This window comes from Mesoplodon densirostris, chromosome 10, assembly GCF_025265405.1.
Source record: "Mesoplodon densirostris isolate mMesDen1 chromosome 10, mMesDen1 primary haplotype, whole genome shotgun sequence".
Taxonomy (NCBI): Eukaryota; Metazoa; Chordata; class Mammalia; order Artiodactyla; family Ziphiidae; genus Mesoplodon; species Mesoplodon densirostris.
In genome coordinates this window covers 28,774,985-28,802,028 of record NC_082670.1, presented here as the reverse complement: position 1 = coordinate 28,802,028, position 27,044 = coordinate 28,774,985, and the positions used below count along the sequence as shown (strand labels likewise).

General features: G+C 42.5%; 1 protein-coding gene across 1 annotated transcript in view; it reads right to left on the bottom strand.

Annotated features, from left to right (window-relative positions):
* The window catches only part of TNFRSF21 (TNF receptor superfamily member 21), a 64,744-nt gene that overhangs the window by 4,809 nt on the left and 32,891 nt on the right, over positions 1–27,044 (bottom strand). Inside the window, exon 4 of the mRNA XM_060111025.1 lies at positions 19,777–20,042. Coding sequence (XP_059967008.1) covers positions 19,777–20,042 — 266 coding nt within the window. The remainder of the gene's footprint in view (positions 1–19,776; positions 20,043–27,044) is intronic.

The window sequence follows — 27,044 nt, the reverse complement described above, 5'->3', positions numbered from 1 at the left end:
CTGGACATCTCTAGTTGCCCCTGTCATTTGACACCGTACCCTAGAAATCTGGCAGACACTGGTGGCACCTCCTAGTCAGTTGACTTATATTTTTATTGGTTCTTCTGGCACACAGAGGGAAATCTGGGAGCCAGGTGGCCAGACGACATGGGGCCGGGTGCAGACAGTGATGTGCACTCTTCCCGGAGCTGTTAATCACTGCTCATTAGAAACCTCATGACTCGACTCCCACTTGTCAAGAGAAACATTTTCAAGTTCCTCAATCAGGAAGACATTGCCCCTTGTTTCAAAGGATGACGTTCTCCAGTTGTAAAACACACAAAGCAAAGCACAACTGCCTCTTTTACAAGCCTTACGGCCTGAGAAATTCTTGCAACTGTGCAGATTCCGAAGGCCTCTGACACGGCAAATCTAATGTTCCAACAGCATTTTTCCCTTATACAACCACCCACATCCTGCTTCTGCTTCCAGTGCAGTCTTAAGGCTTAGATATCACGCATTCCCACCAGCCCCCTTCTGATCCACAGACAAGTTTTATGGATACGCTTTTAAGATTTGAATTCATTAGGCCCTGGCATGCATATGCCCCTCCTCCCTGAAAATGCACATGGCCACTCATGCCAAAATATGTTTTTTATTCACTCAATTAGACAAAGAACACTTGTCTACACTCTGGTTCTCAGGGACAGTACATTGGATGACCCGGCCAGTCAATATAGTGCACTGTTCTTGCTTAAGAAAAGGAATTCCTGCCCACAAACCACATGCCAACAGCCTAAGAAATCCACCCACCTATTTCCTGAACTCAGTTCAAAACTTTCAATATTTAATATCCCCCCCCAATTTTGCCAAAGGATATTATCAGTGGAAATTAAGTACATGACTTCTAACATGATTTCGAAGGCAGAATGCTGAATTGGTGCTGTCCAATCATTAACAGTGAGTCAAGTGAATGGGAAAATGCTGCTAGGAATGGTTTTAGCAGCTCCACGATGGAGCTCAGAACCACAGCTAAAGCCAGAGACCATTTAACAAGCATCTTTCTAGAAAATCTATTCCTCTACCAAGTATAGATATCTGTCACTATGTACAGGATACACAGTAGCTGGCTGCATTCCAGATTCCTCTAAAGTTACTGGCATTTTTTTCCTAGCAGGAAAAAAAAAATTTGCCCCTAGAAACTTCCTTCTTTCCTCCCTTTACCTTACTATTGACAATATCCATCAAAATTCTTTTGCAGCGCTGCAACTCAAGCATTGTGTTACCTGTGACTTCTCTAATAAGAAATTGAAGCCTCAGGGTGTGTGGAATAAATTAATTCTTTATTTTCTTAGTTCAGAAAGTTCATGGTTCAGTATTGAGTTTATGGCAAATAAAGAGCACTTATAATAAGATTCAGATACTAAAAAAGAAGGCAAATGCTCTAAACAAGAAAGCTAGATGTCCACAGAAGCGGGTTGTATCCTCTTGGAAAAGATTTGAACATACACTTATCCAAAGAGTCACAAAAGAGATCCTGAGTAAATTAATGTATTCCTTTTTCTCCTTTAAGCTTCCCAAATTCTCTACAGGGCCATATTAACTTTTATAATTAGAAAAACAATAAATGTTATTTTTAAAAGCAGTCACCACTGATAAGTATATTTTCCCTCTGTTAAATGGACAATGCGGCTGCAACAGCTTTTATTTATATTGGTAGCCAAGGAACAGGACAGGTGGAAAATCATCTACTTGGCTGAGCTCCTCTCTTTACTTTTTGTAAGCATTCACAGGCACAAAAGGGCAACACTCCTCCCAACTTATTGTGGTGATGCAAATATTAAGACTTAAAAGAAAGGCCTCAGGGAAAACTTGGCCAGTGAAGGCAATGGATCCACCAGATATTTGAAGTCCCTTTGGAGAAACTTGAAAAGTAGAGTTCTTTTTGCTCTATAGCCATGTTGTAACCGTGCTAACTGAGAAGACTCATTTGAGAAATCAGGGTGAGACAGTAAGACAGACCAAAAAGGGGGAGAAGGCAGGGATCATGAGGGGAGAGCTCCCTAAGTAACCCAAATCAGTACGAGTCTATTGTATGAACTTCAAGACCGTGAAATTTATTTTGGCCAAATGAGCCCCAAATGTCATCCTGATTAATTTCCATACAAATACACTTTGTCCTTCCAGATACTGTATTTATTGGTCTAAGCTGATAAGAAAAGAGAGATAAGTGGTTCACCTTACTGGACAGCTGAGTCATACCTGAAACTCCACTGCTGACCTGACTATTTTCCTTTCGGATTCCCAGAACCACTGAGTATGAGGAACCATCCAAACGGATTAGGTAAACAAGCTATTGATTAAAATTCGTGGGCTTGAATGCCTCTGAGCTACAGAGGTTTGAGCAGTATCGGTGAGAAAAATGATATAACTTGTCCTGGGTTTGCATTGGAAAGAGCCATTTCCAGCTGTGTCCTTGCAACCGTCCACGCCTCCCTCAACCAGCTCCCCAAACTGACATGCCCGCTCTGGGTGCACAATCAAATCACAACTTGAAATTGAACCTCAAAAATAACTCTCCTCTTGGGCTTCCCTGGTGGCGCAGTGGTTGAGAGTCTGCCTGCCGATGCAGGGGACTCAGGTTCGTGCCCCGGTCCGGGAAGGTCCCACATGCCGCGGAGCGGCTGGGCCCGTGAGCCATGGCCACTGAGCCTGCGAGTCCAGAGCCTGTGCTCCGCGACGGGAGAGGCCACAACAGTGAGAGGCCCGCGTACCTCAAAAAAATAAATAAATAAATAAATAACTCTCCTCTTAACAAATATACACTACTATAGATAAAATAGATAATCACAAGGACCTACCATATAGCACAGGAAACTCTACTCAATATTCTGTAATAACCTGTATGGGAAAAGGATCTGAAAAACAATGGATGTATGTAGATGTATAACTGAATGACTTTGTTGTACACCTGAAACTAACACAACATCATAAATCAACTATACTCCAATATAAAATAAAAAGTTAAAATAAAATAAAATAACTCTCCTCTTTTAACATCAAACAAAACACACTTCCCTGTTGACTGGCCTTTCTGAGGATGACACACTGTGGAAGGCTGAAATGTTTCTCCAGCCCTGGGGATGGTGGAGCCATGGATGCTGAAGCCATTGTCATGGCGAGGGTGGTATATAAGTGAAACAAGAGTTTGAGACTACTTTGCTTCTCTCCTATGATGGAGCAGCATTCCTGAGGATACTCTGCAAACAGGCAGGGGTGGAAGACTCCAGCCCCAGAAGCCTTCTTTTCAGCGTGTTTCATGATCTTCATAGTCAACTCCTAAAAGTCAAAGTCATGACAATCTTGGAACATCATGGCAAAGGAAGAAAGGAAATCTACCACTCACTAGCTGTGTGGTCTTAGAAAAACCGCACCCCTTTTCAGATCTGTTTCCTCATTTCTATAAGAAAAAGGTTACTCTAGGTCATCTCTCTTCAAATTGTCTTATTGTTTGTCTCACTATGGCTCTTTCATTCTCCCCCCCTCCCCACCTACAGACCCCAACTCCCTTTCTCCTTCCAAGTTACTTCCACTGGTTCCTCAACTAAGGTTTACCACTGAGTTATTTTCAATTACTATCCAATTACAATCTCCCTGTGGTTGCACAATTTGTTTTCATAAAACTAATTAACAACTTTGATGCATCAGTGATCCCCTGAAATGAAGCCTTAATTACCCAGCCCTGATGCCCCTTGCCAATCTGCTAAAATGGTTCAACTTAACCCCTTGGTTCCTGGCATCACCCAATCAGATTCCACAAGATCCTTTTCTCTCCCCTCTGTAGCCAGATATGTCTGATAGACTTAAGAAGAAAGCTCCTTACAATTAAAAATCACCTTCCTACTGAACTTTCCCTCCAGACCTCATCATCCAACACTTAGAAAGAAGGAAGAATTCTCATGTTACATTTGTGAAAACTTCTGTCACTTTAATGATGGTTTTCGAAAACCCATTTGCTAAATTCAATGTAAACTAATTGCTATTCCATCTGAGTTGACCAGCTTGTTACTCAGATCCAGTAAACAAAAAGGGACTTTAAAAAATAAGCCATCATCAATACTCTGCTAAACAACTCAGCATGAAATATATGGAATCCATTTGATGTTAAGGTAGCTCTTATTAGCTCCATTTTACAGATGAGAAAACTGTGGCTTTAAGAGGTTTAAGTAACCTGCCCAAGATCACAGAAGCCAGGACTCAAGATCAGGTCGGGTCTAGTTTCCAAGTAATCCTCTTTGCTGAGTCATGTCACTTCCCTGTCTGGACCCACTGCAGTTACAGAAATTGACAAACCCTGTAAACTCAATACAAAGACATCACATGACCACAAGGGGCTGCCGTGGTCCATCAGCCAGGGTGAAGGGGCCAGAGCCAGGGTCTGCAAGGACCTGTAACTCAATGGCAGATCTTGAAGCCCAGCTGGATGACTGCCCTGAGATAAAGATGAGAGATTATGTAATGAAACTTAAAAGCTTTTGCACAGCAAAGGAAACCATAAACCAGACGAAAGGACAACCCTCAGAATGGGAGAAAACATTTGAAAATGAAGCAACTGACAAAGGATTAGTCTCCAAAATATACAAGCAGCTCATGCAGCTCAATATCAAAAAAACAAACAACTCAATCCAAAAATGGGTGGAAGACCTAAATAGACATTTCTCCAAAGAAGATATACAGATTGCCAACAAACACATGAAAAGATGCTCAACATCACTACTCATTAGAGAAATGCAAATCAAAACTACAACGAGGTATCACACCTCACACTGGTCAGCATGGCCATCATCAATAAATCTACAAACAACAGATGCTGGAAAGGGTGTGGAGAAAAGGGAACGCTCTTGCACTGTTGGTGGGAATGTAAATTGATACAGCCACTACGGAGAACAGTATGGAGGTTCCTTAAAAAACGGAAAATAGAACTACCATATGACCCAGCAATCCCACTACTGGGCATATACCCTGAGAAAACCATAATTCAGAAAGACTCATGTACCACAGTGTTCACTGCAGCACTATTTACAATAGCCAGGACATGGAAGCAACCTAAATGTCCATCGACAGACGAATGGATAAAGAATATGGGGCACATATATACAATGGAATATTACTCAGCCATAAAATGGAACAAAATTGAGATATTTGTAATGAGGTAGATGGACCTAGAGAGTCTGTCATACAGAGTGAAGTAAGTCAGAAAGAGAAAAACAAATACTGTATGCTAATGCACATACATGGAATCTAAAAAAACGGTACTGATGAACCTAGTGGCAGGGCAGGAATAAAGACGCAGATGTAGAGAATGGACTTGAGGACACAGGTGGGGGGAAGAGGAAGCTGGGACGAAGTGAGAAGGTAGCATTGACATATATACACTACCAAATATAAAAGGGATGGCTAGTGGGAAGCTGCTGCGTAGCACAGGGAGATCAGCTCGATGCTTTGTGACCACCTAGGTGGTGGGATAGCGAGGTGGGAGGGAGGCTCAAGAGGGAGGGGATATGGGGATATATGTATATATATATAGCTGATTCACTTTGTTGTACAGCAGAAACTAACACAACATTGTAAAGCAATTATACTCCAATAAAGATATTAAAATTTAGGGCTTCCCTGGTGGCGCAGTGATTGAGAATCTGCCTGCCAATGCAGGGGACATGGGTTCGAGCCCTGGTCTGGGAAGATCCCACATGCCATGGAGCAAGTAGGCCCATGAGCTACAATTACTGAGCCTGCATGTCTGGAGCCTGTGCTCTGCAACAAGAGAGGCCGCGATAGTGAGGGGCCCCGCGCACAGCGATGAAGAGAGTGGCCCCCACTTGCCGCAACTGGAGAAAGCCCTCGCACAGAAACGAAGACCTAACACAGCTATAAATAAATAAAATTTTTTAAAAAAGATATTAAAATTTTAAAAATAGATAAAGATGAGAGACTATGTAAATAACCAGACACTTCAACTGTGGCCAATAACTGTTTTCTATTAGAAAATATTTCCGATCCCAACAGACCAGTGACTATTTAAAAAAACACAAATTCAATTTCCACTAAAGGTTTATCTCAAAGGAATTACAGTCACAAATAAATACATGACTACAACTATTTAAGGATGATATTATCTGAAGCTTGTTTCCCCCATTCTCCCAGCTGCCCATGTAATCAAGATCTAATTAGATTTCATGACCTCCCATAGGTCCATGTAGGTATGTAAGATGGGCTCTGATAAAAACGAGCACTTTCCTCCTTGCTATACCAATACCTCTTGATATCTGAATCTATGTAGTTCCTACCTTGAGAGAACAGGAATTTGGATGATAAGAAACGCTTTGTCATCCAAAAAGCTATGTGGTTCCAGGACTTCAGATCTACATGAGGGTTCAGATAATGATGGCTACCAGCCCTATCACAAAACATGTACCTGAATCTATTCAATTCCTAAGTTCAGATACTAAAGAATACCTGTATACGATGATTTCTCCCTAAAAAAATTAAAACAAATACACCACCTCCAACAGAAAAGGGGGAAAATAGGTGGGTTTCTTTAAAGTTCCAGCTGATAGGGGACAGACTTTTAATTATTCTTCCGAGTGTGAATTCTTGTTCAATCCAACCCAGAGAAAGAGGTCTTAAGAAGAATAATCCAAATTTACTCAGCAAAAATTTTTGCAAACAAAAAGAAAAAAATTAAGAGGAAATTGAGAAGACGCTGATTCCTAAACCTTTAAAAGAAGGGTTAGCAGTTATAAGAAATTTGGACGAAAGTCTTAGAAAGAGGAACATGGACTGGAAATATATACACACATATATAGATAAAGCAAAGATGTCAAAATATAATTGTTGAATCTAGGTGGTAGGTTCTGGGTGTTTGTTGTACTGTGTTTTAACTTTTCTTTGTTTCCTAAGTCTTATTTTTAAAAGTTAGGACAATAAATAAATAAAAAAGAAGGGCTAAGGGCCAAATAACCTGAAGACAGAAATTCCCCAAACTTTTCCTAGGCTTCTGATTATTTAGTCTTTTGTTGACCTTCCTTCTTTCTTCTCCGGCCCAGCCCAGAACATAGGAAAGGGAAGCACAGAGGGGCTTCCATTGCATAAGTAGGGAACAGTGCTAACACTTAAACGTAAATCATCAGCTGGCAAGCGGACACTGCAGCATTATGCTGTCTAGATCTCCCTGGGTTCACTGGAGGTCACGGGATGGAAGCAGGAACAGGAGTACAATGCCAAGATGCCCTGTTCAGCTTCCCTGGGAACCCCTGCGCTAGACCACAGAGGCAACAGAGCTGAGTGCACACTGAGCTATGCACTGCCCAGGTAAGCTGCAAGCACCTGCAGAACAAAGTCACCCACCCTCAGGAAGCTCACAGGATTCACGTGACCAAAAACTGCCCAAACCACTGGGGAATTATTTTAAAAGACACCCCACACGCCCCCTACATCTGTCCAAGCACAGGATAATTAAAGAATTTTGTTTCAACTGCAACCTTACTTAAGATTCCATTTAAACATTAGTCCAGGCGAGCTGGCCATGGCTGGTTTCTCCTTTAAGTATCTCAAGCCCCAATCAAGGCAGTTGTCAGAGTCTTGTGTTTATATGTCATCTGCTAATTCTGATCATGTCTAACAGTTCATTTCAAATCCACCCACGTTTAAGCCAAGGTGTGGTTGGTGGCCAATCCTTGCCTAGCAAGAGAATTTAAGAGGACTGGGTGCACGGTTGGGCGAGGGGGCAGCCACAGGAAGCCACAAGCAGTGCTGTGCAAAGCTGCCAAAACTGGTAAGAACCAGCTGGCTCCGGAGGGAGGAGAGGAGGGCGTGGCCACCAGCTGCTGGCACATGTGTCTGCCAAGCAGTCCAGGCTGCTGACATCAACCGTAATGCTGCAGCCCTGAGCTGACTCACCGACTAGCTTTCTCAAAAAAGGAAGTGAGGAGAGTAAGTCAGGGGTCCCCATCATTATAGGAGGAGATCTTGCTGTTGGAAATGCCTCGGGTTTTCGTAAACTTCACTCAATGAGACCTATTAGGAAACCTTTCCCACAAAAAAGCCTTTGGACAATTCTAATCATGAAAAAAGGTTGCAAGAATCATAAGCTTGACTTAAGACAAGCTAGAAGTATCCAACTATATAAAAGGTCTTGTGCATTTCAAGTTTGCAAGGCACCTGTGTACTTAAGCTATGTACAGACACTTACTGTACAGTAGCTTTGACCCTTTATTTGGGGTACATTAATCTTAACAGTATTTATCCACCCAACCCCAGACTGAGATACTGCTCCAAGGTGCCTTCAGTAGCTGCCAGTAAATTATTTTAATGGCTATCTTGAAGTTAACAACTGTTATAATGAAATAGTCTACCTGGTGCTAAATAAAGCCTTTAGAATGTTTTTTAGAAAAGTATGGAGGACAGAAAATAATTTCATAGGAAATGCATGACCTTGAAATAAGAAGGGTCAAGCCAACCTTTGTGACTCAAGTTTTCTGAACGTCCCAAATTTGATTAAATTAGTGTTGTTTAATAAAATCGTTAACTGAATTCATGCCATTAGAATTAGACTATACATGGTACACAATGCCACAGGTACAAAAGGGGACCATGAAAATACTTCCCCCTCACTAAACCCTGACTTTAGCTTCTCCATACCCACCCCGCAGTGTTAACTGTTACCAATTCCCCATGTATTCTTCCAGACATTGTCTATACTTATACCAATTGGTAGGTACATATATTCTCCACCCTATTCCAGACCTTCTCTTTCATGTTTTACAATTTTTTTTTACAATATGGTGGCAAGGTATACATACACACTGTCCTGTACCTTGCCCGTTTTTGTTTAAAAACGCTTCTTGAGGTTAGCACATAAAGAGCTGACTCATTGTTTTTTTGTTTTTTTTTTTTTTCTTTTTGCGGTATGCGGGCGTCTCACTGTTGTGGCCTCTCCCGTTGCGGAGCACAGGCTCCGGACGCGCAGGCTCAGCGGCCATGGCTCACGGGCCCAGCCGCTCCGCGGCATATGGGATCCTCCCAGACCGGGGCACGAACCCGTATCCCCTGCATCGGCAGGCGGACTCTCAACCACTGCGCCACCAGGGAGGCCCCTGACTCATTGTTTTTGATAAGTGCATATTGTTACACGGTGTAGATGTTCCATAGCCTACATAACCAGTTTTCTATTGAAGCGCATTTGTGTTGCTTCCACTCTTTTGTTATTAATGAGAGATACTACAATGAATACTTATACTTGCATCACTCTGCACATATGTGGGATGTATATAAGGATATATGTAGGATGGGGTCAGGAAGGGATGGATTGGGAGTTTGGAATTAGCAGATGCAAGCTATTATATAGAGAATGGATAAACAACAAGGTTCTACTGTATACCACAGAGAACTGTATTCCATATCCTGTGATAAACCATAATGAAAAAGAATATGAAAAATAATGTGTGTATATATATATGTATAATTGAATTACTTTGCTGTACAGTAGAAATTAACACAACATTGTAAATCAGCTATACTTCAATAAAATAATTTTTTTTAGAAAGAATATATGTAGGGCTTCCCTGGTGGCGCAGTGGTTAAGAATCCGCCTGCCAATGCAGGGGACATGGGTTCGATCCCTGGTCCGGGAAGATCCCCCATGCCGTGGAGCAACTAAGCCCGTGCGCCACAACTACTGAGCCTGGGCTCTAGAGCCCGCAAGCCACAACTACTGAGCTCGCATGACTAGAGCCCGTGCTCCACAACAAGAGAAGCCACTGCAATGAGAAGCCCAAGCACCGCAACAAAGAACAGCCCCCGCTCGCTGCAACTAGAGAAAGCCCACGTGCAGCAACGAAGATCCAACATAGCCAAAAATATAAATAAATAAAATAAATTTAAAAAAAAGAATATATGTAGAATGTATTCCTAAGAGTGGAATGTCTGTGGTCAATGGACATGTCCTTAGGTAGATGATACCAGATGGCCCTCTGAAGGGGCAGGGCTGATGTACACACCCATTGGCAATGGATGCTGTTCCTCTTTCCTTATTCCCTTCACAGTACCAGAATGGTGTCATACCTTTCCCTCTTTGCCAGTCTAAAAGGTTAAAGTTGTATCTCAGTGTAGGTTTCAATTTGAATTTTTCTTATTTGAGCAAGGTAAAAAAATAAAAAACAAAAAAATAACATTCCATTGTATATATGTGCCACATCTTCTTTTCCATTCATCTGTCAATGGACACTTAGGTTTCTTCCATGTCTTGGCTATTGTAAATAGAGCTGCAATGAACATTGTGGTACATGACTATTTTTGAATTATGGTTTTCTCAGGGTATATGCCCGGTAGTGGGATTGCTGGGTCATATGGTAGTTCTATTTTTGGTTTTTTAAGGAACCTCCATATTGTTCTCCATAGTGGCTATATCAATTTACATTCCCACCAGCAGTGCAAGAGGGTTCCCTTTTCTCCACACCCTCTCTAGCATTTACTGTTTGTAGATTTTTTGATGATGGCCATTCTGACTGGTGTGAGGTGATACCTCATTGTAATTTTGATTTGCATTTCTCTAATGATTAGTGACGTTAAGCATCCTTTCATGTGGGTAACGACTAGTTTGTTCTCTATATCTGTGAGTTGCTTCTTTTTTGTTATATTCACTAGTTTGTTGTATTTTTTAGATTCCACATATGTGATATCATACAGTATTTGTCTTTCTCTGTCTAACTTATTTCACTAAGCATAATGCTCTCCAAGTCTATCCATGTTGCTGCAAATGGCAAAAATTTGTTCTTTTTTATGGCTGAGTAGTATTCCAATGTATATAGTGTGTGTTTTCATTTAGTATATCTGGTGCCTGGTACAGGGCTTGAAACAAAATGGGTGTTCCATTAACGAATGCTAAATAAATTGCTTGTGTTAAACTATCTCATTTTTAAAGGCTACTAAAAAAAACAAAAAGCATGTGTAAGTCTGTGTGTGTTGGGGAGGGAGGGTATATCAATCCCAAGATCCCAAGAATCTGTTTCCCAGACTTTTCCCCCTATAACCTGTACTCTTCAAGCTCAACTACCATATTTCATTAATTCTATGGTGGGATATTTCTTTTCACATTTTAACATCTCTGAAATAGGGATGTATCTAACAACTATAATTAGCAACGTTTTTATTGCTTTCTTAGTGGTACCTATAATAACGGTGCATACATGGTTGCCATGGCATTCAACGAAATACAGAAATATATCTTAATTCTAATATTGACCTATATCTCACAGGGCCATGAAGCTTGCTAGATAAAAGCAGATGCAAAGCACCCAATGTGTTTGGGACACAATAGATACTCAGCAAACACTGGTTCCCTTTCTCCTTAATCTCCTTTTACAGAAAGTAGAGTGGTATTGCTCTTGAGTCAAAAAAGGAGAGTGTAGAATTCAAATTCCAACATGGAAAACAGTAGCTAAGATTTACTGAGCCCCCCTAGTAGATGTCAAGTGCAGGACTGGACATCTACAATCATTACCTCTACTATGTACACTCTATCTCACCAGATGCTTACAAGATGGCTACGAATTCAAGAAGTAGGGAATTCCCTGGCGGTCCAGTGGTTAGGACTTGGTGCTTTCACTGATGTGGGCCCAGGTTCGATCCCTGGTCAGGGAACTAAGATCTTGCATGCCGCATATTGTGTCCAAAAAAAAAAAGGAAATATATATATATATATATATCTGTTCTTATTTTCTAGGTATATTTTGGTGGGTCGCATAACCCTGCCTTCTGATGCTATCTTACAATTCCTCGTGCACACTTCTATTATACATTTGCTTATCCCACTGAATTGTCATTATTTGCACATGTCTCCATCTCAGTGAGTGAGCTATTGAAAGGCACACACCTTTCTTCTTTACATAGTACCAGGAACACAGCTGGTGCTCGACAAAAGATTGTTGACTAACTGAATGAAACCTTGGAGTATGATAACAAGTAGAATGGCCTGAAATGTCATTAAAAGTCAAAAGGCTTATTCATAGACATGGCTCCTTTGTACACAATAACCACCTTAAACACAGGCATCACTCAATGTACTTGGGCCCACTGTGTGTCAGCAATGCCTTTACAATGTCCCCTTCTCACCACCTCACAAGTTCCCCAGAGCCCACAGTCACACCCTGCAAAATTAAGCAACTTGACCTGAAATGACCTTCCACGCAGTGGTCACACAGCAGAAGTCAGGGGCTCGACACACGTGAGTTTAGCTAACATCTTAAGGCCTTAGGACAATAATCCCTGTTTTCTAGGAGATGATCAACTGGCAAGTTAAAGACAGATTTGAAAAGCCAAAAAGTCAACAGCTAAAGGTACAGCTGGTATTTGCCTCCACTCACCCTCGCTATATTAAATTTCTGAAAAGAGCTGGTCTCAGTCACACTGTAGATAAGGACAGCTGCATCCTGCAGCTGGTAAGAGAAAAAAAAAAATCACATAGTTCCCTTTGCAGCAAAAGCAGTAGTACCGTCCTTGCAAATAGAATGACCAGTGCTCACCTCACTGGTAGATTCTCCCTGTTGATTATACAGAGCAAAACCACTCAATCTCCAACACAGAGTCCGCTATAGTTGAGAGAGAGAGACAGAGAGAGAGAGAGGGAGAGAGAGAAAGAGAAAAAACTCTGTCCCTGGGATGTAGGTTTCCTATGTGGTTTCTGGAAAGGATTAAGAATCTCTAACAAAGAATCATTCTACTACATAGAAGTTAACCACAACAATACTGGCTTCAGAGCCACTGGTTGGTACATTACAGTGTAGTTTTAATCTAGCTAATCCTATGGAAGGAGGGCAGGGGGGATGAGCTACCCAAACCCCCTGCCTGACCAACACCAACTCTTTTCATTTATGAATCTCTGGTCAAAGCAGGAAGCTAAAGTAACACTTTATATTATTTTAAATGACTGTGGTTGTTTTTAATATGATCATTTCTTTTTATGGAAGTGTAGTTGATTTACAATGTTGTGTTAGTTTCTGGTGTACAGCAAAGTGATTCAGTTATACGTAGATATATTCTTTCTCATATTCTTTTCCATTATGGCTTATTACAGGATATTGAATATAGTTCCCTGTGCTATACAGTAGGACCTTGTTGTTTATCATTTTTAAGTATACCTAAAATTCCTTTTGCCTCCCTTTCTCAAAATGAAACTATAAAGGAATGCTGGAAAATTCAAATCACCACGACTTCCGAACCTAGCCAGTAGGCATCACTTTCATTACCTCATTTTTTTTACATCCCACAGTTCAACAAGCCATTATCTGATTTAACTCTGAAAAGCACTTGAATTCCCATTTTAAATAGAAAACTCTGAGTCAGAGAAATCATTTGCCCAAGGTTTCCTAGAGAGAAAAAAACAAGTCCAAGGCGAGGGGAAAAAGAAAAGAAAATGACAGCACTGGGTAAGCCTATTTGAATACACAAAGTCCCCCCCCCCCCAAAAAAGAAAACAAAGGAAAGTAAGGAAACCTAGAAATCCAGTTGCTCAATTTCATGTCCTTTTTCTGACAGCCCTTGAGAGCAGACCTGTCTACATACACACCATCACCTTTGTTTCTTCACTACAGCAAACATCCCTGCCAGCCTAGGAACGCTCACTCAGGAAGTAAGGAATAAATATCTATAACTACTAGAATTTCCAGTTCTTGGGCACTGAATGCAAATGGCAACCCTCGTGCTCAACCATCTACCCGTCAAGCAGTCTTGGACTTGGCTGTCCCTTCCCACCTGACACTGAGCAACCCTTGGCGTTCAGGATTTAAAGGATCCACCATGTGAGTTGGAGCTAGTTCAGGAACATTCTTCCACCTCTCTTGCCTCTAGAGCCTGGGAATAACTGCAACGATTCATGGCAAACATTCACCAAGAGCTTCCTGTGAGTCACACTGACCTAATGTCACAACAACTCAAAGGACAGGCACTAAGGGTGCTCCCATTTTCTCAGGAAAACACTGAGGCAGAGAGGTCAAGTAATTGACCATTGAGTCCCCAGTGTGATATGCTGCCTGGACAGGAATTTAACCCGGCACACACCTCCACACTGACATCCCGATTTGGAGCCTTAATGTTGATAAACTGTACATCCACCAATTCCCTCCTCCCTCCCTCCTGGGTTTACTCCCTTAGATTAAACATTGATATGTATACGTTTCTTCCCTTCAATGGTAAGTTTCCCCGACAGCAATGAATCTGTCTTCCTTGTCTTTGCATTGCCCGAAGTCCATGGTATAATACTGCACGTGTAATTCATTATGTAATATAGATTTAAAAATAAAATCACATCCCCTCCTTTGCTATTTATTTAGCAAGGGAAACTTAAACCCACGCAAGAAAGTACTGAAAGAAAAATAACTATCAAGCTTAAGTTCTATTTTCCAGCTCACCTTCAAAAACAAAGGGCAAGAGGCTTCCCTGGTGGTGCAGTGGTTGAGAGTCCGCCTGCCGATGCAGGGGACACGGGTTCATGCCCCGGTCCAGGAAGATCCCACATGCCGTGGAGCGGCTGGGCCTGTGAGCCATGGCCGCTGAGCCTGCGCGTCCGGAGCCTGTGCTCCGCAACGGGAGAGGCCACAACAGTGAGAGGCCCGCGTACCGCAAAAAGAACAAAAAAAAAAAACAAAGGGCAAATAATGCAATTTATTTTAGTCAGTGGGCATTTTCCAGGTGAAGAAAAACAGAGTTTATTGCCGGAAACCTACACTAAGTATTCTTTAGGCCAAAGAAAAATGTTCTCAGGCAGAGATGGGGAATGAAGAACAATAGAAAATATCAGTAAGTAGGTAAATCTATGTGGATCGTGACTGTGTAAAACCGTAATAATTATGCCTTTGGGAGGTTTAAGAAATGTGTAGTGTTAAAACGTATGACAACAAAAACACAATATAAGAGAAGGATAAATAGGATTAAAGTCTTTTTTTTTTTTTTTTTTCTTTTTGCGGTATGTGGGCCTCTCACTGTTGTGGCCTCTCCCGTTGCGGAGCACAGGCTCCGGATGCGCAGGCCCAGCGGCCATGGCTCACGGGCCCAGCCGCTCCGCGGCATATGGGATCCTCCCAGACCGGGGCACAAACCCGTATCCCCTGCATCGGCAGGCGGACTCTTAACCACTGCGCCACCAGGGAGGCCCAGGATTAAAGTCTTTTAAGGCTGCTGTGTGGTCTGAAAAGTAGTAGAAAGTACACATTTATAAAATGGCTCATAATTTAAGTAGGCGTGTTGTAACCTCTGGGGTATCCGTTAAAAGTAAAGAAAAAATGTGTAACTAAGAAGTTAAGAGGAAAAGTAGAATAATAAAAAAAATGCTTTATGAACAAGAAAGGAAAGGGGGAAGAGAACAGATAGGACAAATACAAAAAAAATAATAAGATGGCCAAATACACAGGTAATTATGTTAAAAACGTAACCACACTGAAATTCTCTAGTTAAATGACAAAAACTGTCAGAATAGGTTTTTTAAAACCTTAAATATATGCTCCTTACAAAAGACTTTCTTGAAATAAAGCCACAGAAAAGAATCAAAGTAAAAGGATGGAAAAAAAGAGATAACATAAAATTTGGAAGGCTGTGTTAGGTTTTTGTTTTGTTTTTTTTTTAAAGAGTTTCGGCAAAATCCCAGTAACTTCCAAACTATTGTCCCACTGCTTTACTGCTTCTCCCAAAAGCTCATGACCAGGAAGGAAAGAATTCAGATGATTCTGGAAGGCTGGGTTCAGTTTTGATGTTGACCTTGAAAGAAGAGGGAACTGAAAAACCCAGCTCATACTTCAGAGAAGGAAAGAGTCAGGCAAGTGGATGAATACATAAACTGTGATAAATCCAGACAACTGAATATTATTTGGCGCTTAAAACAAATGAGCATTCAAGTCATAAACAGACACAGAGGAGGCTTAAATGCATATGACTGAGTGAAAAAAGCCAACCTGAAAAGGCTACACACTCTATGATTCCAACTATATGACATTCTGAAAAAGGCAAAACTGTAAGAGACAAGGAAAAGGTCAGTGGTTGATGTGGGAGAGAGGTGGGCAGTGGGGAAGAGAGAAACAGGGAAAACATAGAGGATTTTTTGAGCAGTAAAAGTATTCTGGGGCTTCCCTGGTGGCGCAGTGGTTGAGAGTCCGCCTGCCGATGCAGGGGACACGGGTTCGTGTCCCGGTCTGGGAAGATCCCACATGCCGCGGAGCGGCTGGGCCCATGAGCTATGGCCGCTGAGCCTGCGCGTTCAGAGCCTGTGCTCCGCAACGGAAGAGGCCACAACACTGAGAGGCCCGCGTACCGCAAAAAAAAAAAAAAAGTATTCTGTATGATAGTATAGTGATGGACATATGTCATTGTACATTTGTCCAAATCCATAGCACATGTACGACACCAAGAGTGAACCCTAAGGTAAACTATGGACTCTGGGTAATTATGATGTGTCTGTCAATGCAGGTTCACTCTTGGTAAAACTGTACTATTCTGGTGAGTGAGATTGATAACGGGTGAGCCTGTGCATGTGTGAGGGGAGGGAGTATACAGGAAACTCTGTAACCTCCCTCTCAATTTTGTTTTAAACCTAAACCTACTCTAAAAACTTGTTTAAAAAAAATGCAAAGAACAGTACACCAAAAAGTAAATTTTACTGTATAATTTGTTATGCATATTTTTTTTTTAAAGTAAGACTCTGGATGTGTTTAACCACCATGGTTAATAATGGACCAGCTGTTCCTGACAGAGGTAACTAAAAGGAACACCAGGGCTAATCCTTCGAGTGGAACATAACATAGGTGTTCTCAGGCTCATGAATAGGAAAAAACATTTAACCATTTTAAACACACACACGGAGTCATTTTTGCATATTATGAGTCCATTAACTCCTGGGGCAAAGTCTCAAATTGTCAGCAGTACCACCGTACACACAGAATACAGATCCACTAGAAAATGGAAGCTAGGTCTCAATTATGCCCCCTGCGTTTTGATTCTCTTGTTTGACTCCACAAGTCTCAGAGATAAACTATGAACAAACTGTGCAATCAATAATAGCTGGCAGCCAGAAATCCATGCTCACTGGCTGTTAAAATTAGAGTAAGAGCTGGGTCCACAACACTGCCAGACAATGATGGACATGATTAAAACATGGAACAAGAAGCTTAATACTGCCTTCTCAGCCTCTATCCTAACATGCAGGCTGCACTAGAACCAAGAAGAAGGCTACAAGAGGTCTTGATGTCACTGTTTCTTACAAAATAAACAACAAAAAATAGACCCTAGCATCTTTTGTATGTGTAGGAGATAAGAGGAAGGAAAAAACTAAAAGGAACAAGAGCTTGGCACTTGGGGACCAAGGGTTTTGGTTTCTTATTCATTGACCCAGTGATTTTTGCTATAATCACTCTCCCTGACATGTAGTCTCCTCCATGGAGTCTGCACCTTTGGTCCACTTTTCTCAGCACCTAGGACAGTGCCTGGAATAAAGTAGGTGCTCCATAAACATTGATGAAGCTCAATGGTACTATAAGAGAAACATACCAACGTCATTTGGTATAGACAATACTCTACCACCATCATTACCACCATTCAGAAGTACCTTAAAGACTAGGCCCAAATTCTAAGTGATTGCTGAGTGTACACAGAGAGAGGAGACAGGTCTGCAGAACCTGAAAGTAAATTAAGTTTTAGGCAAATATGACCCAACATAGCAAACCTCAGCCAGTCCTCCCAAGGAAGAATGGATGGCACATAAACCACTGTCTGCTCTTCCTCCATTAAAATGAGGATGGTTCCGTCTTTCAATTCAGCACAGTAAAACAAAGCCCTACCTATCTTTCCTCGTGGGCCTTTTCAGCTGTCATTTAAAAAAATGTTTTAAACCACAAAAGTAATGTTTTCATTATAGAAAATAATTTTTAAAAATCACTTCTAATTCAACCACCTAGATTTAATAATATTAACATTTATGCATTTTCCTATGTTTATATTTGTTTTTTCTAATGAAAAACCTTCTTTTGAACCCTTAACAATACATCATGATCATCCTTCCACCTTATTAAATATTCCATTGAACGACATCAATTACATTTTCTCTTTTTTGAGAAACATCGCATCAATTACATTTTCTCTTTTTTGGAGGCATTATCAAGGTGATACAGCGGCTTATTCTCAAGTATCTAAATCCTTCTTCAAATCTACTGCTCGTCCTAGCAGTTCTTTCCTTAAAGCCAGCACTCCAAGGAAGCACAATAATGTTTTTTTGTTTGTTTCTTTGTTTGTTTTTGCGGTACGCGGGCCTCTCCCGCTGCGGAGCGCAGGCTCCGGACGCGCAGGCTCAGCGGCCATGGCTCACGGGCCCAGCCGCTCCGTGGCATGTGGAATCCTCCCGGACCGGGCACGAACCCGTGTTCCCTGCATCAGCAGGTAGACTCTCAAACCACTGCGCCACCAGGGAACCCCTGCCTTTTAAATTTTAAGTGGGTTTTTTTTTGTTTGTTTGTTTGTTTGTTTTGCAGTACACGGGCCTCTCACTGTTGTGGCCTCTTCCGTCGCGGAGCACAGGCTCCGGACGCGCAGGCTCAGCGGCCATGGCTCACGGGCCCAGCCGCTCCGCGGCATGTAGGATCCTCCCGGACCGGGGCATGAACCCACGTCCTCTGCATCGTCAGGCGGACTCCCAACCACTGCGCCACCAGGGAAGCCCATTAAGTGGGTTTTATCAAGGCTCAAGGGCAGCATTTTTCCTTTGGGAACACGTTACAAAACATCAATCGAAGTCTAAGAAACATGATTGAATAGCCAAATTTGTATTTAATTCATGGCCTTTCAGGGAAGTACCTTATGATTAAGGAAAGGCTAAGTAAAATGAGTTACATCATGACCATAACTACAATTTACAGAACACCTTCAATGTGTCAGGCATTTTACATACTTTATTTCCAGTCTTAATTAACCCTATAAACCTGGCTTACAAGGGAGAGAACAGAGGCAGAGAAAGTTGAAGTAAAGTACCCTTGGTCACCCAGCTAGTAAGTGTCAGAGCCAGGATTCCTATCCAGTGCTGTCTGACTCCAAAGCCAGGGCTCATGGACCAACGATTATAAATAAATCACACTCCGGGGTCCCCTCAGTTTCATCTGAGGCACTGATTGGACAAGCCCAAGGAGAAATATCAATCCTGTTACTAAATACTGCCAGTACCACCTGCATCCTTGGGGGTACTCAGGGGTAAGACACAGCATTCTTAAACCACATCACAGAAAATATCGTCTGGAAGGGAAAGGGGATAGAAAAAAGTCTTCCTTCTTGCTTTTGTTCCAAATGTGTTATGCAAAATGAAACTCTAAATTGGGTAACGAGGAATAGATCTAGCCATACAGTCTGATGCCAGAATCCACTCCAAAGGCAAAGATTCTCAACTTTGCACATTAGAATCACTTGGAGAGCTTTTAAAAATACTGATTCCTAAAAATACTGGTTCCTAGTCCTGTCCCTAGAGATTCTACAGTGACTGGTCTACAGTGAGGTCCAAATAACCAAAATTTTTTAAAAGTTCTCTAGATAATTAATGGAAAACCATTGAGAAGTACTGCCCTAGAAGAGGGGTGTGTGTCTGTGAGTGAGACAGAGAGAGAGAACCTAGCCACCTGCTATCAGTTCTTTCTCCTTATTACATATACCTGGTAAAGTCTGGAGCACAGGGACCTAAAGGTTAGTGGGAAAGACAGACAATCCAGGCTGCATTACCTGGGCTGTATCTTCCATCAGGCCACGGATCTTCTCCACAACATCGTTGCGCCGGTGCTGGCGCAGGGCGCTAATTAACTGGGCCAGGCTGGCCTCGGGGCCCCGGATGGTCCAGTGCTGCAGTGCTGCGTAGGCCCGCTCGTGGTCCGCCGTGTACCCGTTGGAGAAAGCGGCCACCTCCCTCTCGCTGGCATTGCACAGAAGCTGATAGATATCCTTCCACTGGCTTCCCACTTGGGCTGCTACAAGCTTCAGGATGTCAATGCCTATACCAGACACAAAATAAAATAAAACACAAATACAAATATGTGAGGTCTTTACAGAAGGCCAATCTGTTTTAATGAACTTAAAGAAGCATGCTTTCCCATGGCTCTCGTCCGTCAAAGGGATGCAGGGCCTGCTACTGCACACACAGGCCATCCGGGAGACTAGTTAGGTACCCTCCTGCAAATGTCACTTCCAGAACGTGGAACCAGAGGAGCAACCTGGAAGAAAAATAAATCGCCCCTAAACAATATTTTGAAAGTCAAACCCAAACAAAGTACTCAGAGTGATGCCTTTATCGCTGCTAAAAACTGGAACCAAATAAATTAGAGACTCTCAGATGAAAAAAGTGGCGACTTTATAAAATCTAGAAAAGGTAAGCCACAGGTTCAAACTGCAGTGGAGTTTATCCAGCAGGGTCTGGGTAATGGGTGGTGAGAGTCTGGCTATGGTGTCTTGTATATCAACTGATGAAATTCCCAACTGATCCAGCCCAATGGGGGTATTCCTTCAGAACTTCTAACTTCCCATGCTCTAAAATTCTATGCTCAAAAGGCAACTTTCTGATTTATTAGTCAGTCTCCTAAAGTTGACTTGCAGTTATAATGAAGACAACAGCAAAATGACAATATACTAACAATAGCTATTATCTTCCAGGTATTATGTGAAGGCATTCGCTCATTAACATTCCAATTGCCCCGTAAGAAAAAAAAAAACAAAAAACACAGAAAAGTCAGGCAACTTGCCCAATATCACAAAGGTAGGTGGGTTGGGTTTTGAACCCAACTCACTGGATAATGTTATAAATGGAGTCATTCTGGCTCATCAGTTACTTATAAACTCAATCAGCATGGGTCTGCAGTCCCCAGATCTGATGAACAGAGGGTGAAAATGCCAAAATCAAATCTTGGGATTTGACAACTAAGGATAAGCACGTGGCACCGACCCTCTGGGAGCTGGGGTTTTCCCCGAGTGGCACAATTTGGTGTCTTCCTCTTTAAGGCACCTTCTCTCTGCAATTATGCATTGGCTTTTCCCAAATTTATCCATGGAGTGTATATATAACCCCACAGTAAGGGCTCTGGTAGGTATCACAACAGGTGAATGAGTCTTCTGAATCAATATCACCATATCTTTGAATGAGGCCATACTCACAAACCCAGATACCAGAGTTATTATAGTTAACAATGTCTTGGCTAACTACAGCTAACAAAGAGGATACACAATGGAATACTACTCAGCCATAAAAAAGAATGAAATAGGGACTTCCCTGGTGGTGCAGTGGATAAGACTCCGAGCTCCCAGTGGAGGGGGCCCGGGTTTGATCCCTGGTTAAGGAACTAGATCCCCCGTGCATGCCGCAACTAAGAGTTCACAAGCCACAACTAAGGAGCTGGTGAGCCGCAACTAAGGAGCCCAAGAGCTGCAACTAAGGAGCCCGTCTGCCGCAACTAAGACCCGGTGCAGCCGAATTAAAAAAAAAAAAAAAAAAGAATGAAATAGTGTTATTTGAGCAACATGGGTGGGCCTAGAGATTATCATACTAAGTGAAGTGAGACAGAGAAAGACAAATACCATGTGATACCACTTATATGTGGAATCTAAAATATGACACAAATGAACTTATTTACAAAACAGAAACAGACTCACAGATGTGGAAAACAAACTTACGGTTACCAAAGGGGAAAGGGAGTGAGGGAGGAATAAATTAGGACTTTTGGATTAGCAGACACAAACTACTATATATAAAATAGATAAACAACAACATCCTACTGTATAGCACAGGGAGCTATATTCAATATCTTATAATAAACTATAATGGAAAAGAATCTGAAAAAGAATATGTGTGTATAACTGAATCACTTTGCTATACACCAGAAACTAACACAACACTGTAAATCAACTACACTTCAATTTAAAAGGAAAGTTGAAAAAAAGTCTTTAAAACATTTACTACTCAAAAAAAAAAAAAAAAAAAAAACAGGGGGCGTATTCCCTGGCGGTCCAGTGGTTAGGACTCTGTGCTTCCACTGCAAGGAGTACAGGTTCGATCCCTGGTTGGGGAACTAAGATCCCAAAGGCCACGGGGCGAGGCCAAAAAAAAAAAAAAATGAAGTCAAGTTCCCAAGTGAAACTTGGGGAAGAAAGCAAAAGAAGAGAAGAGGCACTTACTGTGATGGTTAATTGAATTTTTCAATTAACTAGAGGTTAGTCGGGAGGGAAAGAAAAAAACCTTTTTTGCTCCAATCAGTTGTTGGGGAAAGCATTTATAAAATGAGCTATCAACTTTTGCCTGAGAAAAGAGCAATAAGAATTCCCGAAGTTCCCTTGTAAATAGAGGAATTTGTGGTTCCTCCATGGAAACCCTTCCTCTGCCATGCAATACCATTGAAGCAGATGACTTGGAAGACTTGCGTGTACATCCTGAACCAACCCCCTGAAAATGGTTTCGGAAAGTGAAGTTCCTGGTGGCAGGCTGCTTTCTTGTCAACTGTAAAAGTAGAATGCCACAGATTGAGACCCGACTGTACTTCCCACACTATTTTCCCCGGCAGTGTGAAATACACTTGAACCCGCTGCTTTTCAGTTTTCATAGCAATGTTTAGCCAGATACTGAGCTTCTGATTTCAAGCAAACAGACGCCTCAAAAAACAACATGTCTTATTTAAAACCCCGCAGGTAACTTTCAGAAGCAAGCCAGCTCTTTGTGGTTGGTGTGGTCGATTCTTCCAAACACCAAAAGGCTTCTTAGCCCCTGAATCTTTTTTTTTTTTTTTTTTTTTTTTGCGGTACGCGGGCCTCTCACTGTTGTGGCCTCTCCTGTTGCGGAGCACAGGCTCAGGACGCGCAGGCTCAGCGGCCATGGCTCACGGGCCCAGCCACTCCACAGCATGTGGGATCTTCCTGGACCAGGGCACGAACCCGTGTCCCCTGCATCGGCAGGCAGACTCAACCACTGCGCCACCAGCGAAGCCCTGCCCCTGAATCTTAATTTAGGTCAAGTCAGCGAAGGCCCACAGTGTCTTACATGGAAACATGACTGTGTTTTCTTGTATGTGGGCCCTTTGCTTAAATCTTCGTAGTGACAGTGACAGTGTGGCTTTGGGCAAACCACTAACTGTCATGTTCATTTCCTCATTTGTACAATGGAGATACTCAGTATGGTCCCTGGGGATGAGCTGATTAACATTTTCTATAGAGTGGATGTATTTTTGGAAGCACCCCATCATTATAAATGTTCCATACACTGGGCACTACAACTTAAGACTAAATGCATTTCTGATGGAAACACACAGGCTTTATAGAGTAATTACAGAGTTTAAAAGGCTTACGCTTAACAATAGCTCCTTCTTCCAAAAGCCAGTATTTATACATTTTTTCTGCCACAAAATTAAAAAAAAAAAAAGGAAAACATGAAGAATGGGTGCAATGAGATTTTCCTGCAACTAAAATTGCCCGGAAGCTAAATTTTAGGTCCACGAATCAGGTTTCACCTTATTCTTTTCCTATGTAAACATGGAGTCAACTTATGTGAACCAGCCTGGATCAACAAGGTTCCTCACCAGGGGCCCCTCCCACTTCGGAGCTGATAAATACAAAGATATCAGAGACAACCACTACCTCCGGAGAGCCCAGCCTCAGCCTAGCACAGGATCCCAAACCACAGCAGGAGGAGGGAAGACCAGTCTGAACTAGCCCACGACTTTGACTTTGGTGTACCCTGCCCCGACCCCACTATCGCCACCAAAGGGAAAAGAAAAACCTGCGGAATATTTCAAGAGTATTTGTTGGGCAGCCACTGTGTGTTAACTTTGTTTGCTGGACTGAAAGCCCTTGGGAGATTTTCAGACAAAGAGTTTAGCACCAAGAAAATGAAGTCACACTGATGAAGCACAAAATTTGATGGAATCTGAAAGTGCTCTTCGTTTAGGAAACAAGTTTCAGGCAAAACTAAACAATACAACTATAGGGAAAAGCAGTAGAATGATTAAACTAAATTGAGATAGCTACCATTGGGGAGGGAGGGGGGTATGGTAGCTGTCCACTACTGGATAGGTGCACAGAGGGGACTTCAAAGGTATTCCCGAGGTTCAATTTCCTAAGCTGGATGGTGGGGAAATGGGTCTTCTTTTTATTTTATTATTGTATTTGATATTTATGTTATTATTCCTTTTAAAGCTACATACATATATATAACACACATATATAAACATATATTTACATATACTTCATACCTATACATACTATGATGTGGGATACATAATTTTTTAAATGTTTAATTTTACTGGTGAGGAATCTCATGTAGAAAGGTTAGTGACTAGTTCAAGGTTGCCCAGCTAGTTAGTGGTACCTCTGTTGTGGTTAATAGGGAATATGGTATCGCAGAGGAACATTGCTATTCGCTGAAATTAGGCTCCTACGGCATAGTCCACATATGAATGCACTCGGCATAGACCATGAAGAACATAGGGGTAAGACAGGAATAAAGACACAGACCTACTAGAGAATGGACTTGAGGATATGGGGAGGGGGAAGGGTAAGCTGTGACAAAGTGAAAGAGCGGCATGGACATATATACACTACCAAACGTAAGGTAGATAGCTAGTGGGAAGCAGCCGCATAGCACAGGGAGATCAGCTCGGTGCTTTGTGACCGCCTGGAGGGGTCGGATAGGGAGGGTGGGAGGGAGACGCAAAAGGGAGGGGATATGGAAACATATGTATATGTATAACTGATTAAATTTGTTATAAAGCAAAAAATTAAATAAAAAAAATTAAAAAAAATTAAAAAAAAAATAAAGAGACCATAGCTAGACTGTCAAATGGCAAAAAGATTTAGAAAAGCATTGTGTTAAAAGAAGCACAAACGCACACAAAGCCCACAGAATGAAAGCTCCTACCCCAATGGTCAATCTCAATGTGAAATGATAGTAAAATAGAGACCAAATCTCTGCGTGGCTGGGTGCCCTGGTCACCCGTCTATCAGCGTTCCGACAATTTTCATCTAGAATGGAGACAGTCACCATGTGTTGAATTAATCTAGCTTGTTTAGTGTGATGCCAAATCTTTTTTCTTAGGTTGAAACGCAATACAGCCGTCCACCCACAGAAGTGCTGACAGATAGGCAAGGAGCTTAACTTCGCTCTTCTTGTGATGGCAGGTGCTGGGGCTCTGGAGAATGGCTGAAGTTTCCAAAGAAGTCAGGAAGCAGCCAAGCCCTATAAACCAGGGGCTGTACTTGCCAGGGGCTGTGTCTGAGAAGGTGGTTCTGGCACCAGGGAAGTGGCTTGTGACTCTTAAGGTGCAGGTAGTAGAAAGATCATAAACTTGCTAATCCCAAGATACAGTTTCAAACTCCATTACTTGTGAGTTGTGTGACCTGGGGCAAAGGACCTCTAAGATGTCAGTGTCCTCATCAGGAAGACGAAAATACCACCTCTTATCTCATAGGCTGGGTAAGGAGATGTATGGGGTCAAGTATGAAACCCGGAAAGCACCTTGGTTCTCCTTCCTCTATCCCCTCCATTTCTGGACAAGAGTCACTGGGGCAACGAAGCTGACAGGCGGGAGGAGTTCTGCACAGACATCGGTTTTAGCACCAGGACCACAGGCACTGAACAATGAAGCCGGGCACCAGCATCCTCGCCTCCTGGGTTTTTCAGAACCTCACCAGTATGTGTCTGAAGGGGCACCACTGCACAAGAGGGGCACCACCCACAGAAAGGCACATGTGAGAGGTCAACGCTGTCCCCTGCCACACACAGGGCATCACAACAGGACTCGGGGGGTTCTTCCGAATGAGTGGACTCTGCCCAGCTCTGCTATGAGGGAGCTCAAGGAAAAGGCATGAGGTGAGCAGTTGGGTTATTATGGAACGCATGGCATTTTCCCATGTGTTATAAAACCCTGAATCAGATATAATCTGGGTGACAACCCTCATCGGAGGCTCAATGTCAATGTCAGTGTGCAAAAAAAATTCCTCCTTTTTTTTTTTTTTTTTTTTTTTTTGCAGTACGCAGGCTTCTCACTGTTGTGGCCTCTCCCCTTGTGGAGCACAGGCTCCGGACGCGCAGGCTCAGCGGCCATGGCTCACGGGCCCAGCCGCTCCGTGGCCTGTGGGATCTTCCCGGACCGGGGCACGAACCCGTGTCCCCTGCATCGGCAGGCAGACTCTCAACCACTGCGCCACCAGGGAAGCCCCTGCAAAAAAAGTTCCTCCTCTTTTAATACGAACCTGAATTGACCTTTACAAGAGAAGGTATTAACGCTCCTTCCTTTTGGAGATAAATATCTGAAATGAGTGCTATCATTAAGAAGCCATGGTAAAGCCTTCCCTGGAACAGGCATGAAGAACAGTGACGACAGAGCTGGAGGAAACGAAGGCCGTCTGGACCCCATGACACAGCCCTCTGGATTTCATGCTGTACAACCATACTTCGTACAGAATGGGTACCTTGAGGAGGCGAATGTGTTTATAAGCTTTTTGCTGGTACCACATTCTCATCGTTTAAAAGATTCAGGTATTCCCACTGCATCACCCATCCTTGTTAAAGGTCATGGCTCTTCTCATTATTCTGCTAGGAAAAGAAATGGCGGGGCGGTGGGAACAAATAAGGAGAAAACTCCCATGGAGGCAGTTAGTACACAAACTCACTCCTCTTGCGACAGATGACTCCACAGTTACCCCTGTGCTGGTTTGCTGCTTTACACACACACACACACACACACACACAGAGTCTCCTGAGACATACATGTCGAAAACAGGCCATATGAGCTCAAAACGACTTCCCTGATCCCAACAGCCTGACTCCCACCCCAAACGTGCCCTTCATCGGCAAGTGCTGTGACCCCGGGCTTGCCAACTGCGGACACAAGGGCAAAGATGGACAGGACACATAAAACATTTGTACAGAACAACAACTTGTAAGTCAAGTTCAGAAATGTGAATAAGAGTCTGGCTTTAGCACGCCATGATGGTCTTCCCTGTATAATGGTCATGTCCTC